The following is a 24093-nucleotide window of genomic DNA, read 5'->3' as shown; positions in this document are numbered from 1 at the left end:
AGAAACGTCCCAGCTTGCTCAACCTCTCCTCATTAGAAACGCTGTCTAATCTGGGTGAATCTCCTCTGCACCCTCTCTAAAGCGTCCACATCCTCCCTGTAATGAGGCAACTGGAACTGAAGGGTTGAATGAATGAATAATGAAGAGATTGTGTAAATTCAAAGCTGGGAAGTACCCTGCTGGGCGGCTGGTAAAGAGCTGCCACCTTGGGTCCATCGTCGTACAGCGTGAAGTTCTGTGAGCAGGAGCCACGCTTTACCCTCAAGTGCTCCTGCCGGTAAACCGCGTGCTCCTCAGTCCCAGGTTCGTCCAGTGGCTCGATCAGGTAGACCATGGTCCCGATTGTGAGTATCCCCCTTCAGATCAACAGAAAGCAGTGTCAACAATCCATCTGCAGTGGTTATCTAAACCTGAACTTCCACAGCCACTGACAGGGAGGACCAGTCTGTACAGGCGTCGACGGGGAGGATCAGTCTGTACAATCGTCGACGGGGAGGGTCAGTCCGTAGAATCGTCAATGGGGAGGGTCAGTCTGTACAGTCGTCGACGAGGAGGGTCAGTCTGTACAGTCGTCGACGGGGAGGGTCAGTCTGTACAATTGTCAACGGGGAGGGTCAGTCTGTACAGTCATCGACGGGGAGGGTCAGTCTGTACAATCGTCGAGGGGAGGGTCAGTCTGTACAGGCGTCGACGGGGAGGGTCAGTCTGTACAATCGGCGAGGGGAGGGTCAGTGTACAGGCGTCGATGGGGAGGGTCAGTCTGTACAATCGTCGATGGGAGGGTCAGTCTGTACAGGTGTCGACGGGAGGGTCAGTCTGTACAGGCGTCGACGGGGTGGGTCAGTCTGTACAGGCGTCGAGGGGAGGGTCAGTCTGTACAGGCGTCGATGGGAGGGTCAGTCTGTACAATCGTCGACGGGGAGGGTCTGTACAGTCGTCGACGGGGAGGGTCAGTCTGTACAATCGGCGAGGGGAGGGTCAGTCTGTACAGGCGTCGACGGGAGGGTTAGTCTGTACAATCGTCGATGGGGAGGGTCAGTCTGTACAGGCGTCGACGGGAGGGTCAGTCTGTACAATCGTCGACGGGGAGGGTCAGTCTGTACAGGCGTCGACGGGAAGGGTCAGACTGTACAGTCGTTGACGGGAAGGGCCAGTCTGTACAGTCGTCGAAGGGGAGGGTCAGTCTGTACAATCGTCGACGGGGAGGGTCAGTCTGTACAGGCATTGACGGGGAGGGTCAGTCTGTACAATCGGCAATGGGGAGGGTCAGTCTGTACAATCGTCAACGGGGAGGATCAGTCTGTACAGGCGTCGACGGGGAGGGTCAGTCTGTACAATCGGCAACGGGGAGGGTCAGTCTGTACAGGCGTCGACGGGAGGGTCAGTCTGTACAGGCGTCGATGGGGAGGGTCAGTCTGTACAATCGTCGACGGGGAGGGTCTGTACAGGCATCGACGGGGAGGGTCAGTCTGTACAGTCGTCGATGGGGAGGGTCAGTCTGTACAATCGTCGATGGGGAGGGTCAGTCTGTACAGGCGTCGATGGGAAGGGTCAGACTGTACAGTCGTTGACGGGAAGGGCCAGTCTGTACAGTCGTCGAAGGGGAGGGTCAGTCTGTACAATCGTCGACGGGGAGGGTCAGTCTGTACAGGCATTGACGGGGAGGATCAGTCTGTACAATCGGCAATGGGGAGGGTCAGTCTGTACAATCGTCAACGGGGAGGATCAGTCTGTACAGGCGTCGACGGGGAGGGTCAGTCTGTACAATCGGCAACGGGGAGGGTCAGTCTGTACAATCGTCGACGGGGAGGGTCAGTCTGTACAATCGTCGATGGGAGGGTCAGTCTGTACAGGCGTCAACGGGAGGGTCAGTCTGTACAGGCGTCGACGGGGTGGGTCAGTCTGTACAGGCGTCGAGGGGAGGGTCAGTCTGTACAGGCATCGATGGGAGGGTCAGTCTGTACAATCGTCGATGGGGAGGGTCTGTACAGGCGTCGACGGGGAGGGTCAGTCTGTACAGGCATTGACGGGGAGGGTCAGTCTGTACAATCGGCAATGGGGAGGGTCAGTCTGTACAATCGTCAACGGGGAGGATCAGTCTGTACAGGCGTCGACGGGGAGGGTCAGTCTGTACAATCGGCAACGGGGAGGGTCAGTCTGTACAGGCGTCGACGGGAGGGTCAGTCTGTACAGGCGTCGACGGGGAGGGTCAGTCTGTACAATCGTCGACGGGGAGGGTCTGTACAGGCATCGACGGGGAGGGTCAGTCTGTACAGTCGTCGATGGGGAGGGTCAGTCTGTACAATCGGCGAGGGGAGGGTCAGTCTGTACAGGCGTCGACGGGAGGGTCAGTCTGTACAATCGTCGATGGGGAGGGTCAGTCTGTACAGGCGTCGATGGGAAGGGTCAGACTGTACAGTCGTTGACGGGAAGGGCCAGTCTGTACAGTCGTCGAAGGGGAGGGTCAGTCTGTACAATCGTCGACGGGGAGGGTCAGTCTGTACAGGCATTGACGGGGAGGATCAGTCTGTACAATCGGCAATGGGGAGGGTCAGTCTGTACAATCGTCGACGGGGAGGGTCAGTCTGTACAATCGTCGATGGGAGGGTCAGTCTGTACAGGCGTCAACGGGAGGGTCAGTCTGTACAGGCGTCGACGGGGTGGGTCAGTCTGTACAGGCGTCGAGGGGAGGGTCAGTCTGTACAGGCATCGATGGGAGGGTCAGTCTGTACAATCGTCGATGGGGAGGGTCTGTACAGGCGTCGACGGGGAGGGTCAGTCTGTACAATCGGTGAGGGGAGGGTCAGTCTGTACAGGCGTCGACGGGAGGGTCAGTCTGTACAATCGTCGATGGGGAGGGTCAGTCTGTACAGGCGTCGACGGGAAGGGTCAGACTGTACAGTCGTTGACGGGAAGGGCCAGTCTGTACAGTCGTCGAAGGGGAGGGTCAGTCTGTACAATCGTCGACGGGGAGGGTCAGTCTGTACAGGCATTGACGGGGAGGGTCAGTCTGTACAATCGGCAATGGGGAGGGTCAGTCTGTACAATCGTCAACGGGGAGGATCAGTCTGTACAGGCGTCGACGGGGAGGATCAGTCTGTACAGGCGTCGACGGGGAGGGTCAGTCTGTACAATCGGCAACGGGGAGGGTCAGTCTGTACAATCGTCGAGGGGAGGGTCAGTCTGTACAGGCGTCGAAGGGGAGGGTCAGTCTGTACAATCGTCGAGGGGAGGGTCAGTCTGTACAGGCGTCGATGGGGAGGGTCAGTCTGTACAGGCGTCGACGGGAAGGGCCAGTCTGTACAGTCGTCGAAGGGGAGGGTCAGTCTGTACAATCGTCGACGGGGAGGGTCAGTCTGTACAGGCGTCGATGGGGAGGGTCAGTCTGTACAATCGTCGAGGGGAGGGTCAGTCTGTACAATCGTCGACGGGGAGGGTCAGTCTGTACAGGCGTTGATGGGGAGGGTCAGTCTGTACAGGCGTCGACGGGAAGGGCCAGTCTGTACAGTCGTCGAAGGGGAGGGTCAGTCTGTACAATCGTCGACGGGGAGGGCCAGTCTGTACAGGCGTCGACGGGGAGGGTCAGTCTGTACAATCGGCAACGGGGAGGGTCAGTCTGTACAATCGTCGAGGGGAGGGTCAGTCTGTACAGGCGTCGATGGGGAGGGTCAGTCTGTACAATCGGCAACGGGGAGGGTCAGTCTGTACAATCGTCGAGGGGAGGGTCAGTCTGTACAGGCATCGACGGGGAGGGTCAGTCTGTACAATCGTCGATGGGGAGGGTCAGTCTGTACAGGCGTTGACGGGGAGGGTCAGTCTGTACAGGCGTCGATGGGGAGGGTCAGTCTGTACAATCGCTGGTTTCAGGGCTCAACAAGAAGGGCTGGTTTCGGGGTTCAATGGGGGCCAGTTTCGGGGTTCAACGGGGAGGGGTGATTTCAGGAAGCTGCAGTTCTGCCATGTTTATAAAACAAAGCCACTGAATAGCGTTTAATGTAATGGCCTGACTGCTGCATCTCTGACAAAGGGAGTTCCACAAGGGGAAGGCTGCAGAGGAGGGTGAAAGTACAACCTTGGGGATCTCAGGCCATCCCATTGCATGTGTCTGGCTGGGTTCCTGCTCACGTCCAGGAAGAGTCACTGGCTGCAATTGCTCCAGGGTTCCTGAGGATCATTTTCTGAACCAAGTCGGCACACTACACCAACAATAAAACCGGTTTTCTGAACACATCCAGTGAACATGTGAACATTGCCGGGTGAGGGGCAATCAGGAGACCAAAGGAGGTGGGCTGTCCAGCAAATTGAGGAAGGGTAAAAGAGGCAGGAGCTCAATCTTATAAAGGAACAGAGTCATACAGTAAGCAAACAGACCCTTCGGCCCAATGGGACAATACTGACAGCTAGTACCCTTTCTAACCAGTTCCTTACTAATCCCACTTTATTCCTCCTGCATTTCCATCACCTCCCCCAGGATTCTACCCCTCATGTACACCCCAAGAACAACTTACGGTGGCCCTTGAACACGCTGACTCACATGGCATTGGGAGGGAACTGGAACAGCTGGGGGAAACAGAGAACGAGTAAACGCTACGTGGACAGCATTAAATTCGGGTCACTGGTGCTGAGACAGTGGTTGCACTGCTGCATCATAGGGCTGTTCAAGCTTGGACATCGCAGCATTTGTCAACGCATTTTACAACCTCGGCTGTGCTTCTGAACTCTCACGTGGGAAAAGGGACATGAGTGTGTTCAGGGTCAGGAGGAAGTCACATCATTCCATCTGGGCAGATAATAGAACCAGAATCAAGTTCACGGTCACTGACTACAGTATGTCACGACAACTGTTCTTTTCCGACAGCAGTACAGTGTAATACATGAAATACACGATAAAATAAAATAAGGAATGTATAGAAAAAAGTTAAATAAGCAGGGTAAAAAGAGAGGAAAGAGTGAGGGAGTGTTCATGGACCATTCAGAAATCTGATGGTGGAGGGGAACAAGCTGTTCCTAAAATGTTGGGTGTGTGCCTTCAGGCTCCTATACCTCCTCACTGATGATAGCAATGAGAAGGGGGAACGTCCTGGGTGATGGGCATCGTTAATGATGGATGCCAACTTTTGAGGCATTGCCGCTTGAAGATGTCCTTGGTGCTGGGGAGGCTAGAGCCCGTGATACATAGGACATAGGAGAAGAATCAGGCTATTCAGCCCATCGAGTCTTTTCCAACATTCCATCATGGCTGATCCTGGATCCCACTCAACCCCGTACACCTGCCTGAAATACACCCATGGACTTGGCCTCCATCGCAGCCTATGGCAGACTTTTCCATAGATTCACTCATCTCTGGCTACAAATATTCCTCCTTACCTCCGTTCAAAAAGTAGCGGTCCCAATACTGACCCCTGAGGAACACCACTAGTCACAGGCAGCCAACCAGAAAAGGCCCCTTGTATTTCCACTGGCTGCCTCCTGCCTGTCAGCCATTCCTCTATCCATGCCAGTATCTCTCCTGTAATGCCACAGGATTTTATCTTGTTAAGCAGCCTCATGGGTGGCACCTTGTCAAATGCCTTCTGAAAATCCAAGTAAATGACATCCACTGCCTCTCCTTTGATCACCCTGTTTGTTACTTCCTTGAAGAACTCTAACAGATTTGTCAGGCAAGATTTCCCTTTGCAAAAACCATGCTGACTTTGATTTATTTTATCATTAGTCTCCAAGTACCCCAAAACCTCATCCTTAATAATAGTGTCCAACACTTTCCCAACCACTGAGGTTAGGCTAACTGGCCTACAATCTCCTTTCTTTTGCCTTCCTCCTTTCTTAAATAGTGGTGTGACATTTCCAATCTTCCAGTACTTTGGGACCATGCCATATACAAGAGATTCTTGAAAGATCATGACCAATGCATCCATTATATCTGTAGCAGCCTCCCTCTGGACTCTGGGATGTAGTCAGTCTTGTCCAGCTGACTTATTCACATTTAGACCTTTGAGTTTGCCTTGCACTTTTTATCTTGTAATAGTAATGGGGCTCACTCCTGCTCCCTGACACTCATGGACCTCTGGCACATTGCTAGTGTCTTCCACAGTGAAGACTGATGCAAAGTACCCATTCAGTTCATCTGCCATTTTGTTTGTCCTACATTATCACCTCACAGGCTTCATTTTCCAGTAGTCCAATATCAAATCTCAGCTCCCTTTTTGTATAACTGAAAAAACTTAGAGAATCCTGCTTTATATTATTCGCAAGTTTGCCCTCATATTTAATCTTTTCCCTTCTTATAGCCTTTTTAGTTGCCTTTTGTTGGATGGGACTGGTTGGGTTCACTGATCGATACTGGGGTGACTGGTGTCCGTGATGGGACTGGTTGAGTTCACTGATCGATACTGGGGTGACTGGTGTCTGTGATGGGACTGGTTGGGTTCACTGATCGATACTGGGGTGACTGGTGTCCGTGATGGGACTGGTTGAGTTCACTGATCGATACTGGGGTGACTGGTGTCTGTGATGGGACTGGTTGAGTTCACTGATTGATACTGGGGTGACCGGTGTCTGTGATGGGACTGGTTGAGTTCACTGATTGATACTGGGGTGACCGGTGTCTGTGATGGGACTGGTTGGGTTCACTGATCGATACTGGGGTGACTGGTGTCTGTGATGGGACTGGTTGGGTTCACTGATTGATACTGGGGTGACTGGTGTCCGTGATGGGACGGCCTGAGTTTACAACTATCTACAGCTTTTTCAAAGCTAAATAATTGTAAAACACCTTAAGGGGTGGTGAGGAGAGGATGCTCCTGATTGGGATCAGAATGTCGAACAGGTCATAGTTCCAGAGACTTCCACGAAAAGGACTGGTAAAAGAGAAGACCTGTGGGACAACTGGGAATGAGGTTAATGGGATGTGATTTTCACACCAGGCCGAGTGGACTTTGGTCCTGCACCTTCCCACAAATTTACCATTGCTGTTCAACTGAATATTTTGAGCAAACTCTCTCCTGAAAGACTTTCCTTCTCATTTCATGCTGGAAGCAGGATCTGGATTTGCTTTATCGGTGGTGACTGACGATGTGATTTGAGGCCATTTATAATAAGACAAAAACACGAGAGATACTGCAGATGCTGGAAATCCAGAGCAACCCCACGAAATGCTGGAGGACCTCAGCAGGTCAGGCAGAATCTAGAGAAATGAACAGTCGGTGTTTTGGGCAGAGAGCCTTCTTCAGGACTGTGAAGGAAGGAGGAAAATGCCAGAACAAAAAAGGTAGTGGGGAGTGAAAGGAGGCTAGCTGGAAGGTGTTTGGTGAAGCCAATTGGGAGGGAAAGGTCAAGGGCTGGAGAGGAAGGAATCTGATGGGAGTGGAGAGTGGGCCATAGGAGAAAGGGAAGGAGGAGGGGAGCCAGGGGGAGGTGAGGAGAAGTGAAAGATCAGAGTGGGGAATTGAAAAGGGCGGGGGGAGGGGTGGGTTGAAATTTGCCCACTGGAAAGAGAAATTAATATCCATGCCTTCAGGTTGGAAACCACCTTGACGGAATACAAGGTGTTGCTCCTCCACTCTGAGGGCTGCCTCATCATGGCACAAGAGGGGGCCATGGATCGACATGTCAGAACTGAAATGGGAATGGGAATTAAACTGTTTCCAATATTAAAACAGTTACATCAAAGAGCAACAGACTGTTCTCCAACTTGATTCACATATTTCAGCACTTCTCCTTAAAATATAGTGTAAGGCACGGGGATGAATCAGTTCAGTATTTCTCTGCTGAGAAACTCAACAGCTCGATCTGCTCTGCTGGGAATGAATACATCTTTTCAGGGAATTTCCATTGTTCACTGTTGATTGGTTTTGGCAACGTGTCACAAGTCACCAGTAATTGGTACCTTGTACAGACTGGCTCAGTGATTCCCTGAGGTTTAATCCCAGCACAACTGGGTTTTGGGATTAACTACAAATCACGGCAGTTAGCATTTCAGGAAACAGTATTATTTAAACAAAGTTAAATCACTTTCTACTATAAACTTGGAACTTGCTCACTTGCGGAGTTTGTTTCTGACATTACCAGCTGGAGGATTATGGTTTGCCACTGTATAATGTTACTGTGATTAATTAGACTCACTGGAGGAAGCATTCTCCCTTCACACTCGCTGCTCGACCCACTGAGTTCCTCCAACAGATTAGCTGATGCGTCAGATCCCAGTACCTGCAACCTCCCTGGAAGCACATCTCCTTGAGTTTTCGAGCCTGAGCAATGGAATTTCCTTCTGACATATGGTTCCATCTGCGGATAGGGAACATTCCCCAAATCCACCCTCCCAGGCTGGGTCTTTGCCTCAACTTTCCAATCTGATTCGCCTTGTGATAAGGTGTGGATTGCGGGATGGAGTCGTGCAGGAATAAGGAGATAGTCGCCACGGATAACGACAGCTTGCATTAGGTTTACCTGAGTCCTGTGCAGGTGCTGACACTGACTGAGGAATCAGCGATACCTTCGATGATTCCATGATAATAACAGTGATCCTGTGGAAAATCACAGTTACACATTAAAGTATGAAAGGCAAAAGTATGTTTTGTAAATGTCTGCTGCAAAAGACAGGATGTCCCAATGGCCACCCGTTTCAATTTGACTTCCTGTTCCCACTCCGACATGTCAGTCCATGGCCTCCTCCGCTGCCCCGTGAAGCTACTCTCAGGTTGGAGAAGCTACACATCATATTCTGTCTGGGAAGCTTCCTGGCACGTACGTCAATTTCTCAAATTTCCAGTAATTACTCCCCCTTCCCCTTGTCTCTTTTTCCATTCTCCATTCAGGTTCCTGTTTCGCTCCTCCTCACCTTTCTATCACCCCCTCTGGTGCCCCCCTCCTCCCCTTCCTCCCATAGCCCTCTCTCCTCTCCTATCAGTTTCCTCCTTCTTCAACCCTCCATCTTTCTCACCCATCACCTCCCAGCTTCTCAGTTCACCTCCCCTGCCCCACCCACCTTCCCCCTCACCTAGTCTCACCTATCACTTGTAAGCTTGTACTCTTTCCCCTCCCCCCCACCTGCTTATTCTGGCTTTGTCCCCCTTCCTTTCCAGTCCTAAAGAGATGTCCCGAGAGCGAGAAAGAGAGAGAGTGAGAGAGTGTGAGAGAGAATGTGTGAGAGAGTGAGTGTTGTAAATGAAGCCAGTTGTTAAGTCATGTCAGTGAAATACCTTGAGCTGTGGTGAATCTACCACTTCTGTTCCATTCTCCGTGTAATGTCTTTCTGAATAATGCTCGACCAGCAGCTCCCTGTTGGACACAAAGTTAAACAAAACCCAGTCACTTCAGTAGCAGTGGAAAGGTGATGATAATCTGTATCAATGCCGCATACAGATTTCACCAGCGGAGACAGTCACCAGCATGGCCTTGCTACTGGATTTCACACCAAGTCTTCTTCCTACAGACGGCAGCACCTGCACCCTGAGAGTCCTGTCAGTCAACCTCACAGAGCAATACTACAGACATACAGGCCCTCCTGCCCAACCATTCCATGGTGGCCATGGTGTCCACCCAACTGACCCCATATCCCTCCAAGCCAGGGGTTCTTAACCCAGGGGTCTGTGGATAGATTCCAGGGCATCCATGAACCTGGAAAGGAAAAAATATACACCTTTATTTTCACTAAGCTCTAACTGAAATTTAGCATTTCCTTCAATGGTGAATGTAGGCCACAAGCCACAGTAGTATTAGCAGTACCTGTGACCTTGTCACCAATAGAAACCACAGATATTTTGATATCACATTGCAGTTGTTACAAATATCTCAAAATATTGTTTAAGGCATGCTCATCACTGCTTTGAAGTTAAGGTAGTTATTAGATCAGCTGCTACATTGCAGTCTTTTTGTCTGCAGATGCTGGTGCGACGTAGCTGGCCAACTACTGGGCAGCCCTACGCCTGGTAGTCAATCAGCCACCAGACTCTGAAATCCATGTTCTCACATTTGTGACCCAAACATCCACACTGCTCTCCAGTATTTCCCATCTACAATTGCTTGTTGATCAATGTGTAGAAGAAGGTGAGTCGTTTTTATTGTTTGTTAAAGTTTTGCAAAACTGGGCAGTTCAAACGAGAATTATTAACTCTCTGTAAGGCGGCATGGCCCTTTTAAAACAATGTGACTCCATGTGCAACAATAGCTTAATTGCAGGATATTTGATAACAGGATTTCAATTGGTTTCTTTGGTAATCTTATTTTATATATTTAAATATATTATTCTGAGAAGGGTCCATAGGCTTCACTGGACTACCAAAAGAGTCCATGACAAAAAAAGGTTAAGAACCCTTGGCCTAAGCCCTACCCCTCCATGTATCTATCCAAGTGCTTCTTAGGAGACACTATTGTACCCACCTTTAACACTTCCTCTGGCAACTCGTTCCATAAACTCTGACACCAACAATCATTCCACGGTCAAAGTCACTTAAATCACACTTCTTCCCCATTCTGATGTTTGGTCTGAACAACAACTGAACCTCTTGACCATGTCTGCATGCTTTTGTGCATTGAGTTGCTACCACGTGATTGGCTGATAAGATATTTGCATTAATGAGCAGGTGTACAGGTAAACCTGATAAAGTGGCTGCCGGGTGTATTTTCATACCTGTAATTTCTCATCACAATAGTTCAGATTTATAGTGGTTTGGAATTGGAACAACCTCTTACATTACACAAAAGGATGTTGAACTCCAAGCTACGGAAGAAAAGATTGATGACAGTTTTCTGTCCTAATGGCAGAAAAAAGTAGGGAATTCAGAGTGGAATTCATGGTTGCTGAACACAGGGGTGGGGCAAGGTGTTGGAGGTTTAAATGTGCGTGGAGTGCGAGCACTGGGAGGTGTGAAGCAGCACTGGAAAAGTGGGACATCTGAGTCAAACAGAAACTCAGCCATCAATATTCGAGGAGTCTGGAGATAGGGCAGGTCACTCATCTAAGGAGGGCAGGCGAGGAGGTAACAGGAGGCATATGGAGGAGACTGTTGTAATAGGAATGGAGGGAGTGCATAACAGGGAGCAAATGAGTGATGGAGCACCCAGATTCTGGCCAGGCAGGGGGAAATATTGGCTCTGATATTACCGACCCACTTGGAGCCAGTTGAGGCTGTGTCGGGAATTGGTGTGAGGGTGAAAGGAGGGGAGAGTTCTCCCAGTCTCGGCGGCTCACTCTCCACTACCAGAACCCAGCTCCCAGCTCCCAGCTCCCAGCTCCCTTCCCTCCCGCTAGCTGCAAACTCGCCTAGAGTCTTGCACATATGGATCCCTGCAGAGCTGCGGTGTGGTTTTCCCAGTCCAATGACTGAACTCTCCTTATAGTTCCCACTTTCTACAGGGCCCAGCCTTTCCCAACATTATATTGTGGGATGTAAAAAATATCAGTTAAAATAACACAGGAAACTCTCGGTGGTGAGGCAACATTGAAGGAAAGTGAACAATGTTTCAAGCCCCTTTAAGACCTTTCATCTGACAAAAAGATCACAGGCATGAAGCGCAAACTGATTCTCTCTCCACAGATGCTGCCTGACCGGCTGAGAGTTTCCAGGTCAGGGTTGCTTTCTCTAGAACGGCAAAGGCTGAGGAGATCTGAAAGAGGTTTGCAAGATTATGAGGCATAGATAGAGTGAACAGAGAGTATCTGTTTCCCAGGGTTGAAATGTCTAATACCAGAGAACATGCATTTAAGGTGAGAGTGGATACGTTCACGGAGGATGTGAGGGGTAAGTTTATAATGCAGAGAGTTGTGGCTGCCTGGATTGCACTGCCTGGTATGGTGGGAAAGGTAAATACATTAGAGGCTTTTAAGAGACGCTTGGATAGGCGTGTAGACGGGAGGGATTTGTACTTGGCTTTTGATTGCCACCATTTCTTCTGATCACTCAGTATCGTGCATGTCTCTCCAGGCAGCGTAGTTAACCTGTTTCATGTGAAGGTGGGCGTGACAAGCAAAGTATCTTCAAGTGGCTTGCCTCTCATGTTTCCTGTTTTTTATAACTGCTTTCCTCTTCTGTCCAGTTATCTCAGAAAAACACTGAACCCAAACGGAGACGCACAACTACATTCTGCCTTCCCTACACTTGAAATGTGTGTTTTTGATGACACGCAAAATAGACAAAGTGAAAACGCTACAGAAAAATCCCTCTATAAAATGGCCAGAACACTTCTGCTTTCCTTTCAAACACTCTCCCCACAAGACACCGATCCCCCGGACCAGACTCTAATAAATGCACAGGTTCCTCATCCAACCATGGGTTAGCCCAGGGCTTGTAGCTGAATTCTCTGCCAACAGAACCATTAATCTGAAATGGCAACACTGCACAATGATGTTAAAATTACTTAAACTTTAACCTTGTTCGAAGGCACATCACACTTGTAGTTCAATCATTGCTCACTCATTCACACATCTCGACCAGAACAAGCAGATAGAAAGTCAATGCAGAGACTTTCTGCACTGTGGACCTTTGGTCCTCACTAATTTCTGATTGATACAACACAGAATGCACCCTACCCGGATGCATCACGGTTCGGTATGGCAACTGCTCTGCCTGTGACCACAAGAAACTGCAGAGGTGTGGAGACGGCTGAGCACATCACAGAAACCAGCCTCCCCTCCATGGACTCTGGACAATTCCCACTGCCTCACTAAAGCAGCCAGCAACATCAAACATCCCAGCCACCCCGGATGTTCTCTCTCTTCCGCCCTCTTGACCATTCAGGCGGGAGATGCTGAAAGCTCGAACCAGTTTAAGGACAGGGGTTGTAAGACTTTTGAATGGTCCCCTCGAATAAGGTGGAGTCTCAATCTCACAATCTACCTTGTGACCTTGCACCTTATTGTCTGCACTACATTACATAGTCATAGTCATAGTTTATTAATCCCGGGAAAAATTGTTTTTCATTACAGTTGCTCCATAAGTAATAGATAGTAATAGAACCATAAATAGTTAAATAGTGATATGTAAATTATGCCAGTAAATTATGAAATAAGTTCAGGACCAGCGTATTGGCTCAGGGTGTCTGACCCTCCCAGGGAGGAGTTGTAAAGTTTGGTGGCCACAGGCAGGAATGACTTCCTATGACGCTCTGTGCTGCATCTCGGTGGAATGAGTCTCTGGCTGAATGTACTCCTGTGCCCACCCAGTACATTATGTAGTGGATGGGAGACATTGTCCAAGATGGCATGCAACTTGGACAGCATCCTCTTTTCAGACACCACCGTCAGAGAGTCCAGTTCCATCCCCACAACATCACTGGCCTTACGAATGAGTTTGTTGATTCTGTTGGTGTCTGCTACCCTCAGCCTGCTGCCCCAGCACACAACAGCAAACATGATCACAGTGGCCACCACAGACTCATAGAACATCCCCAGCATCGTCCGGCAGATGTTAAAGGACCTCAGTCTCCTCAGGAAATAGAGACGGCTCTGACCCTTCTTGTAGACAGCCTCAGTGTTCTTTGACCAGTCCAGTTTATTGTCAATTCGTATCCCCAGGTATCTTACACCTTATCGTCTGCCTGCAGCGCACTTTATTCTGCATTCTGTTACTGTTTTCCCTCATGTACCTCAATGCAGTGTTATAATGAATTAATGGGGATGAAAGGGAAGCTTCTCACTGTACATGTGACAATATAAACCCACCAGACCAAACTACGGCACCGAGTAGTGGCCACGTTTAATCCAGCACAGACAGGAAAGGCAAGTCAGAACACAGGCTGCAAACTCTTCCTCGTTTTATATGAGTACAGACTGGTGACACATCTCTGCATAATCTATAAATTATTGTCTCAGACAACTGGTTGATCATTACAGACGGCAACCCAAACGAGACACAAAATACTCTGCAGATGCTGGGGTCAAAGCAACGCTCACAACACGCTGGAGGAACTCAGCAGGTCGGGCAGCATCCGTGGAAACGATCAGTCGACGTTTCGGGCCGGAACCCGGAACCTACTTCTCCTTCCCACCCTCCCCCCACCTTCTTTATAGGGCCTCTGCCCCTTCCCTCTACAGTCCTGACGAAGGGTTCTGGCCCGAAACATTGACTGATCATTTCCATGGATGCTGCCCGACCTGCTGAGTTCCTCCAGCGTGTTGTGAGAACAGCAAACAAGAGCATATTTATATCTAGGAATGGCACAGTAGCAAAGCAGCTGGCATAATGGTTTACAGAGGTTCAATTGCCGCCACTGTCTGTAAGGACTTTGGCAGTCTGACTGTGACCGTGTGAGTCAATTTCCTCCCACATTCCGCAGGGCTAGGCTCAGTGAGCTGTGGGCGTGTTGGTACTGGGTGCATGGTGACACTCGCGAGCTGTTCCCAGCTCATCCTTGCAGTCTGTTGATTGTTGGCGCAAATAACACATTTCACGTGTTTTGATGTAGATGTGACAAATAAAGCGTATCTTTAATCAATCTTTAAAGAAAACAAGTTTGACCTTTGGGTTCAAACTGGCAGTGGGGATGCTGCTAGAAGGGGAAGTCACCGTCTTACCCATTCTTTTCCAACTGGAGAATCAACTCTTCCCCTTGCAGATGTACAGAATAACTGACCCTGTCTGGATAGGCAACCTGGGGAAATCAGAAGATTTTTTTCTTAAAAACATGACGATTGTGCAATTTTATTTCACAATAGGGCAGTGATATCACAGGGTTAGCTGAGGATCACTGCGTCAAATGACTTTATTAGCTCATTCGCACCCATCCCAGCACGTCCCCCAGAAAGGACAAATGGAGAGATTTAATCTTAATTTATGGGGAGCCTCAAACCAGTGCTCATCTCACAACTGGAAATAGAAAATAACTGCAGATGCAGGAAATCTGAAGTAAAGCAATGGCTGATACAGATGTGGAAAGTCTGAAATAAACCGGAGACTGATGCAGACGTGGGAAATCTGAAATAAAACAATAGACATACAGATGTGGGAAATCTGAAATAGAACAATAGACTGGTGCAGAAGCAGAAAATCTGAAATAAAACCAGAGATTGATGCAGATGCGGGAAATCTGAAATAAAACAATACATTGATGGCAACAGCAGGTCAGTCAGTAGCTGAGAAACAGAGTCAATGGTTTAGATTGCAGACTTTGTGTTTGAACAATCCTCAAGTCTAATGGTGATTGATCTGAAATGTTAATTTTGTTTCTCCCTCTCAGACACTGCCCGACCTGCTGAGAGTTTGGCTTTATTTGTCTCTTGACAATCTACCCCTTTTCTGACTCTGAAAACTTGGTCCTGAACATTGTACAGTGAAAGCACAGAATAGCTCCAAATGTCCAGATCTTTTCCAGAATTCCTCTGGTGTGTCGTAATTAGTTTGAGGTTTGAACATTTTGTTTTAAAGAGCCCAAAACCTGAGATGTGGAATTTAATTAATGTTCTAAACAGTTAACCCTTTCTTGCCTGCTCAGTTGTGCCGTTCTTATCCTAGAGTCTGAAGTTCATGGGTTTAAGTCTCTCATTAGATGTTCTGCTCAGTAATGAGGTGAGGCTACATTTACTACAGTGCAAAGCTGCACACTCCTAATTCTCAGAAAGTAACTTCACCAGGAAGAGAGGATGGAAGGTACACATCTGCCTGCTTCTGGGAGCGCAGGACTCGGAGTGAAACGTTCCTACAGTTGTCTCAGGACTTTACTCATTCTTTCTGGATATTTAAATTAAATTCCCTTTTCAAACCAAAAGTCTGATCTTCTTGTTACTGATCCAGATTTAGACCTCTCTGAATTCTCAGTTAAACAGAATCCTTATTTCTCTCAATGTCAGACTGTCTGTCTCTCTCCCTCTCTATCCGCTTGCCTGTCCCTCTCCATCTGTCTGTCTGCACCACGCTCTCACTGTCTGTCTCACTCTGTCTCCCTGTCTCTCCATCTCTCTTTCTATCTCTCTGCCCGTCTGTCTGTCTCCCTCCGTCTCTCTATTCGTCTCTCTCAACCTCTGTCTGTCCCTTCCTCTCTCTCTCCATCCCTTTCTCCCTCAATCTCTGTCTCACTCCCTCCTTTTCCCCCTCTCTCTCTCTCCATCTCTCTCTTCCTCTCTCCCTGTCTCTCTCTTCCTCCCTCCCTGTCTCTCTCTTCCTCTGTCTCTCTCTCCCTCCCTCCCTGTCTCTCTCTTCCTCCTTCCTTGTCTGTCTTCCTCCCTCCCTGTCTCTCTCTCCCTCTCTCTGTCTCTCTCTTCCTCCCTCCCTGTCTCTGTCTTCCTCCCTCCCTGTCTCTGTCTTCCTCCCTCCCTGTCTCTCTCTTCCTCTCTCCGTCTCTCTCTCCCTTCCTGCCTGTAGTGTTCTCTCTCTCTCTCTCCTCCATCTCTCTCTTTCTCTCTCCTCGCCTCTCTCCCTCCCCTTCCCTCCCCACCTCTCTCCCTCCTTCCCTCCCTCCCCCCTCTTTTCCTCCCTGCCACACTCACAACACACTGGACGAATTCAGCAGGTCGGGCAGCATCCGTGGAAAAGATTGGTCAACGTTTCGGGCCGGAACCCTTCGTCAGGACATTCCGGCCCGAAACGTCGACCAATCTTTTCCACGGATGCTGCCCGACCTGCTGAGTTCCTCCAGTGTGTTGTGCGTGTTGCTTTGACCCAGCATCTGCAGAGTATTTTGTGTTTCCTCCCTGCCTCTCTCCCACTAAGTAGTTGGGAAATTCTGGGCGGTCTCTAGAGGAGGTTACATGGTCAGCATAACATTGTGGGCTGAATGGCCTGTAATACACTGTAGATGTCTATGTTCTATGTTCCCTCCCTCACCACCTCTCTCCCTCCCTCCCTCTCTCCCCTCCTGTCCTCCCTGTCTCTCCCTTCTTCCCTGTCTCTCTATCCCTTGCTCCCTCCTTCATTCCTCTCTCTCTCCCTCCCTCTTTTTCCCTCTGTCTCCCTCCCTCCATGTGTGTTTGTGTGCATCTCTCTCTCTCTCATAAATATAACTATTTAATGTGCAAAGGTTGAAGTTGAGAGATGTACAAGGCATCGTTTATGAGTTGTGCTGTCTGATGCCCCTGTTCAGCTCACTCATCTTGTGACTACATTCAACACGCCATTCCCTCACTCCCGGACCCACCAACACAGAGTCATTGATCCTGTCTAACGTGGATAAAAGCCTTTCCTTTCCTGGAGGCCCCAGAAACTCTTAAACACTCTAATTCATTAATGATTATCAGGTTAACTGTTTTAAAAGGGCCCATGACACAAGTAACCAAATCCCAGGCTTAAACCTTCATAGACATAGGTGCAGAATTAGGCCATTCAGCCCATTGTCTGCTCTGATCATGGCCGATTTATTCTCCCTCTCTGCCCCGTTCTCCTGCCTTTTCCCTGTAACCTTTGACATCCTGACTAATCAAGAACCTATCAATCTCCGCTTTAGATATATCCAATGATTTGGCCTCCACAGCCGTCTATGGCAGTAAATTCCACAGATTCACTGCTCTCTGAGTAAAGAAATTCCTCCTCATCTCTGCTCCAAAGGGACATTCCTTTAGTCTGAGACTGCTCTCTGAACCCAGACTCTCTTACATCCTCTCCACATCCACTCTGTGCCTTTCAACATTCAATAGGTTTCAGTGAGATCCCCCCTCATTCTTATAAACTCCAGCGAGTACAGGCCCAGAGCCATCAAATGCTCCCAGTACGTTAACCCTTTCATTCCCGGGATCATTCTGATGAACCTCATTTGAATCCGCTCCAATGCCAGCCTATCCCTTCTTAGATAAGGGGCCCAAAACTGCGCACGATATTCCAAATGCGGTCTGACCAATGCCTTATAAAGCCTGGTACCCAAACTACTTGACAGACTATGGTGAGAACCTCAGCCCTGGCTGAGCCCAGCTTCTCCACAGTCTAAACCTAACCCTGGCGAAAGCGGGAAGCATCCAATTCAGGATAAAGAATGGAAGCAGTTGGCTCTCCTGTCTGAATTAGGCCGGCAGGAGATAGACTACGCATTCAGATTAATGAACCGCTCCTGGCTTCCCAAGCAAAAGCAGGCAGCTGTTAGACCATGAGATAATAAGATATAGGAGCAGAATAAGGCCATTCAGCCCATCGAGTCTGTTTTGCCGTTTTATCATGGCTGATTTTTTATCCCTTTCAACCACAATCTCCTATCTTCTTCCAGTATCCTTTGTTCCCCAATCAAGAACCTACCAACCTCCCCTTTAAATATACCCTATTAGTGGTGATCTGATCCTTAACGAGGCGAGTTAACAGAACGGGGTGAAAACCAACCCTCGGATTCTCCCAGGCTGCCTATCGGACTGCACTGCCCGGCAGAGACACGTGTAGTCTCAACCTGCTCAGTAAATCAACGTTTACGTCCATTCACTTCTGTCTAACCCCGATAAGCACCCCTACTAACGGCAAGAGAGAGGGTGTCGCGGTCCCACCTTGGAATGGGGCAGATCCCTTGTAGCCGGCGTGAAGCCCAAGAGACGCGGTCTCACAATTTCATGGTGCTCGACTTCAGAAAGTGGATCCGACCAGGGCGAGCAGGCAGCTGCGGGGAGAACCGTGTTAGACAGCATGAACTGGGGTCTGCGCGTCATCACCGGGACCGGTACTGCTGTGACAATAACCGGCACGTTTTAAACCAGCCGGCGAGAGAGCCTGGAACTTTTACCAACTGTTCGCTCCCATCAATGACTGTTGCCGAGAGTTGCCAGTAAGTTAGACATAGCTGTCTGATGAGTCGGCGGATGTACAGGCAGCTCGCGGTTTCAACAAACTGCAAATATACTTCGGAATTTAACTTTTCCAAAAAGGTGATCATTGTTTAAAATATAACTAATCAGTTCAGCGTGAGAAATAAATTAAATACAACGCGGGGCAACAGTAAGAGTTTCTTAATGAAATAGGAACCGTTAGTAAAGATGCGTACTCACCAAAGGTTATCGAGACAACTAACAAAGTCAATGTAACAGAAACCCAGCGCATTGTGACCGAGAGCGGCGTCTCTCCCGGGCGGGTGAGGACCGAGTGGACGGCAGCCCTCTGAATGGAGCCGCTCGGCGAGGAACCCCGCCTCGGTGTTCGCTGCACTGAGACGCGGCGCCAATCAGCAGCCGAGCGCCGGGAAGGAGTACACTCCCGTCCCTCCCCTCCCTCCCTCTCCTCCCTCCCTCTCCCCCTCTCCCTCCCTCTCCCCCTCTCCCTCCCCTCCCTCCCTCTCCCCCTCTCCCGCACAATGTGTCTGCAACCCGGCACGTCGAGGGATCCTCATCAGACAACAGGAAAGAGGGAGGAGGGATGGAGAGGAGCAGAGAGAGACAAGGAGGAGGGAGAGAGACAAGGAGGAGGGAGAGAGAGAAGGAGGAAGGGAGGGGAAGAGGAGAGGGAGAGAGGAGAGGCTGAGTGAGTGGTGGAGGTGAGGGAGTGAGATGGGCAGGAAGGAGAGGAGAGAGAAGGAAGAGGGGAGAGGGAGGAGCAGAAGGGAAGGGAGGCTGGCAGGGGAAGGAAGGAAGGAGAGGAGGAGGAGGGTAAGGGAATAGGGAGGAGGGCAGCAAAGGGAGTGGGTAGGGAGGAGAGATGGGGAGGGAATAGTGATGAGGGTAGAGGTGGGGGAAGAAAAGGAGGGGAAGGGGAGAAGGAGGAGGGAAGAGGGGGAGGAGGAGGAGGGAAGGAGACGGGGTAGGGGGAGGGAGGAGAGATGCACACAACTGCTCCCAATACTCCAAATGAGGCCTCACCAGTGCCTTATAAATTACATCCTCGCTTTTATATTCTAGTCCTCTTGAAATGAATGCTAACATTGCATTTGTCTTCCTCATCACAGACTCAACCTGCAAGTTAACCTTTGGTAAATCCTGCACGAGGATTCCCAAGTCGCCATACCTCAGCAGTCAGTCAGTCTTCTATCCGTTTTGCATGTTTTGCTCTGGATTTCCAGCATCGCTTTTGTTTATTGTTGTCTGTTAACTTACATTTACCCCCTCTAGAGAGAGTAAAATCATTGTAAATAGGATGTATTCTTCCCTCCAAGCCAAAGTGTTTGTGTTTGGGGATCATTTACAATGAACACCCAGCACTTTCACAATGAAACCTTATCCAACATTGACATTTGAGACTTGCTCAAAGGAGATACAGCCCAAACCATGGTCACTTAGTCCAAACCCGTCACCACCTTCCGAACAGAGGATACACTGCACATCAGTTACAGAAAAATACAGTGCAGAAACAGGCCATTTGGCCCCTCTAATCAGTGCTGAACAATTTAACTGCCTACTCCCATCAACTTGCACTGGTCCATAGTGCTCCATACCCCTACCGTGCACGTACCTGTCCAAACCTCGCTGAAACATTGGAATCAAGCTTGTGTGCACCACTTGTGCTGGCAGCTCGTTCCACATGCTCACAATCCTCATGTTTTCCTTAAGCTTTTCACCTTTCACCCTTAACCAATGACCTCTGGTTGTTGTCTCACCCACCCTCCATGGAAAAAGCCTGTTTGCATTTACCCTATCTATACCTCTCATGACTTTGTATATCTCTATCAAGTCTCCTCTCAATCTTCTACGTTCTAAGGAATAAAGTACTAACCTATTCAATCTTTCCTTATCATTCACGTCCTCCAGACCTGACAACATCCTTGCAAATTTTCTCTGTACTCTTGCAACTTTATTTACATCTTTCCCGTGGGTAGGTGACCAAAACTGCACACAATATTCTGATGCCGCACCAATGTCTTATTCAACTTCAATATAACATCCCATCCCCTGTACTCAATACATTGATTTATGAAGGCCAATATGCCAAAAGCTTTCTTTATGCCCCTATCAACCTGTGATATCACTTTCAATGAATTATGGATCAAACCTTTTTGTTCTACCACACTCCTCAGTGCCCTACCATTCGCTGTGTAAGACCTGTCCTGGTCTGTCCTACTGAAGTGCCACACCTCGCACAAGTTTGCATTAAATTCAGTCTGTTAATTTTCAGCCCATTTTTCCAGCTGGTCCACATTCCCCTTCAAGCCAAGATAGCCTTCCTTACTGTCCACTACACCCCCAATCTTGGTGTCATCTGCAGATTTGCTAATCCATTTAACCACATTATCTACCAGATCATTGATATAGATGACAAACAACAATGTAGCCAGCACCGATCCCAGCAGCACTCCACCAGTCCCAGGCCTCCAGTCAGAGAGGCAACTCTCTACTACCACTCTCTGGCTCCCCCCACAAAGCCGAAGTCTAATCCAGTTTACTACCTCATCTTGAATACCAAGCGACTGAACTTCTTGACCAACCTCCCATATGGGACCTTGTCAAATGTCTTGCTAAAGCCCACGTACACAACATCCACTGCCTTGCCTTCATCCATTTTCTTGGTAACTTTCTCAGAAAAACTCTAAGATTGGTGAGACGTGACCTACCATGCACAAAGCAATGTTGGCTATCTTTAATCAGTCCATGTCTATCCAAATACTCATATATCCAGTCACTTAGAATACCTTCCAATAACTTTCCCACAACTCACCAGCCAATAATTTCCTGGTTTATTTCTTAAACAATGGAACAACATTGATTATCCTCCAATTCTCTGGTGCCCCTCCTGTCACTAAGGATGATTTAAACATCACTGCTCGGGTCCTGGCAATTTTTGCAGTTGCCTCCATAGGGTCTGAGGGAACACCTGGTCAGGCCCTGGGGATTTACCCCCCTGATTTGCTCAGGACAGCAAAGCCTCCTCCTCTGTAATCTGTACAGGACGGATGTTGATGCTGCTCAGCCTCACTTCTCTAGACTCTGTGTCCTTCTCCTGAGTAAATGCAGATGCAAAAACATTATTTAAAATCTCCCCATCTCTTCTGGCTCCACACACAAATTATCATTCTGATCTTCCAGAGGATCAATTTCATCCCTTGCAATCCTTTTGCTCTCAACATATCTGTAGAATGTATGAGGATTCTCCTTCACCTTGTCTGCTAGAGCAGCTTCATGCCTTCTTTTAGCCTTCCTGATTTCTTTCTTATGTGCTCTCTTGCATTTCTTATACTCCATAAGCCCCTCTTTTGTTCCTACCTGCCTACACCTGCTGTGCACCTCCTTTATTCTCTTAACCAGGGCCTCAATATCACTTGAAAACCAAGGATCCATACACCTGTTATCTTTACCTTTTATTCTGACAGGCACATACAAGCTTTGCACTCTCAAAATTTCACTTTTGAAGGGTTCTCACTTACCGAGTATACCTTTGCCAGAAAACAGCCTGTCCCAATCCACACTTACCAGATCCTTTCTGATACCATCAAAAATGACCTTTCTCCAATTTAGGATCTTAACTCGCAGACCAGACCTATCTCTTGGCATAATGACTTTGAAACTACTGCATCGTGGTCACTGGATGTAAAGTGTTCCCCTACACAAACCTCTGTCACGTGCCCTGCTTCATTCCCTAATAGCAGAACCAGTATCACATGCTCTCTCATTGGGACTTCTATGTACTGATAAAGAAAACATTCCTGAACACCTTTGACAAACTCTATCCCATCTAGTCCTCTTACAGTTTTAGAGTCCCAGCCAATATGTGGAAAGTTAAAATCACCTGCTATAACACCCTGACGAAGGGTCTCAGCCTGAAACATGGACTGTACCTCTTCCTAGAGATGCTGCCTGGCCTGCTGCATTCACCAGCAACTTTGATGTGTGTTGCTTGAATTTCCAGCATCTGCAGAATTCCTGTTGTTAGCGTTTTTTAAAATAACACCCTTTTTGTTTCTTGCAACAGACCACCCAACAGTTCGAGGGATTTAGTGGATCAAATTTGCAGAGAGATCACAATCCTGGAGACCCTGCCCTTTAACTTAGCACCAACAGTAACTCTCTGAACTCCCTTTGCAGAACCTTGCCACTCTTCCTACCCATGTCATTGGTACCTACATGGACCACAATCTCTGCCACTCACCCTTCCATTTGGGAATTCTGAGTACTCTATCCGAGGTGTCCTGCACCCTGGAATGTGTGATGTAACATATCATCCGGGAATCTCATTCTCATCCACAGAACCTCCTTTCTGTTCCCCTAACTAAGGGATTTCCCCATCAGCACAGCTCACCTCTTCTTCCCCTTCCCCTCTGAGTCACAGAGGCAGACTCAGTGCCGGAGACCTGACCACTGGGACTTTCACCCCTCCTCCCCCTCCCCAGAGTTCAACATGGTATACCCACTGTTGAGGGGCTCGGCCACAGGGGAGCTCTGCACGGGCTCCTTCATCCCTTTCCCCTTACTGACTGGCAGCCAGTTCCTTGTGTCCTGCACCGTGGGTGCCACTGCCTCTCTGTGTGTCCTGTCTGTTCCCCTCTCGGGCTCCTGAACGATCTGGACTTTGTCCGGTTGCAGCTCCAACTCCTTGATGTGGATTGTTAGAAGCTGAAGGGAATTTTTTTTGGGCTGGTTTTAGGACTAACACAGAGATGGTTTTTGGTGTTACGAAGACAGATCATTGAACAGTACAGCTCTGTACAGTCTCTTCAGCCTACAGTTTTGTGCTGACCCTTTAACCTGCTCCACTATCAATCCAACCTTCTCTCCTGCATAACCTTCCATTTTTCTGTCGTCCATATGCCCATGTCCCTTAAATGTCCCTAATGTTTCTACTTCTACCACCACCCCTGGCAGGGTGTTCCACGCACCCACCATTCTCTGTGTAAAGACTTACCTCTGACATCGCGACCTGTACTTTCCTCCGAATACCTTAAAGTTATGCCATCCTATATCAGTCATTTCCGCCCTGGGAGAAACGTCTCTGGCTATTCACTCGATCTCGTGCCATTAACCTTGCACTCTGCCTTCAAGTGTGACCTTCCAAAGTCAGTCACTTCACACTGCTCCTCTTTAAACTCTGTTTGCCACTTCTCAGCCCAGCTCTGCAGCTTGTCAATTTCTTGCAGTAATCTACAGCAACCCTCTACACTATCCCCAACTCCACTAACCTTTGCTTCATCAACAAACTTACTAACGCACCCTTCCACTTCCTCTTCCAAGTCATTTATAAAAATCACAAAGACCAGGAGTCCCAAAACAGATCCCTGCGGAACATCACTGGTGACCGACCTCAAGGCAGAATACTCTCCATCTACTACCGCCCTTTGCCT

The 24093-nt window shown here is 48.9% G+C and overlaps 1 protein-coding gene across 1 annotated transcript in view; it reads right to left on the bottom strand.

Moving 5' to 3' along the window:
- Nucleotides 1-19078, bottom strand: part of LOC140212215 (disintegrin and metalloproteinase domain-containing protein 8-like) — a 69292-nt gene extending 50214 nt beyond the window's left edge. Inside the window, exons 1-6 of the mRNA XM_072282931.1 lie at nt 18884-19078; nt 18389-18498; nt 14510-14586; nt 9198-9276; nt 8446-8522; nt 176-356 (exon numbers count right to left, since the gene is read on the bottom strand). Of these exons, the coding sequence (XP_072139032.1) occupies nt 176-356; nt 8446-8522; nt 9198-9276; nt 14510-14586; nt 18389-18498; nt 18884-18935 (576 nt within the window). The 5' untranslated portion in view covers nt 18936-19078. The remainder of the gene's footprint in view (nt 1-175; nt 357-8445; nt 8523-9197; nt 9277-14509; nt 14587-18388; nt 18499-18883) is intronic.
- Between the last annotated feature and the right edge of the window lie 5015 nt (nt 19079-24093).

This window comes from Mobula birostris, chromosome 18 (genome assembly GCF_030028105.1).
Source record: "Mobula birostris isolate sMobBir1 chromosome 18, sMobBir1.hap1, whole genome shotgun sequence".
NCBI lineage: Eukaryota > Metazoa > Chordata > Chondrichthyes > Myliobatiformes > Myliobatidae > Mobula > Mobula birostris.
The sequence above is the reverse complement of the archived record's forward strand: the minus strand, read 5'-3'. Positions and strand labels throughout refer to the sequence as shown.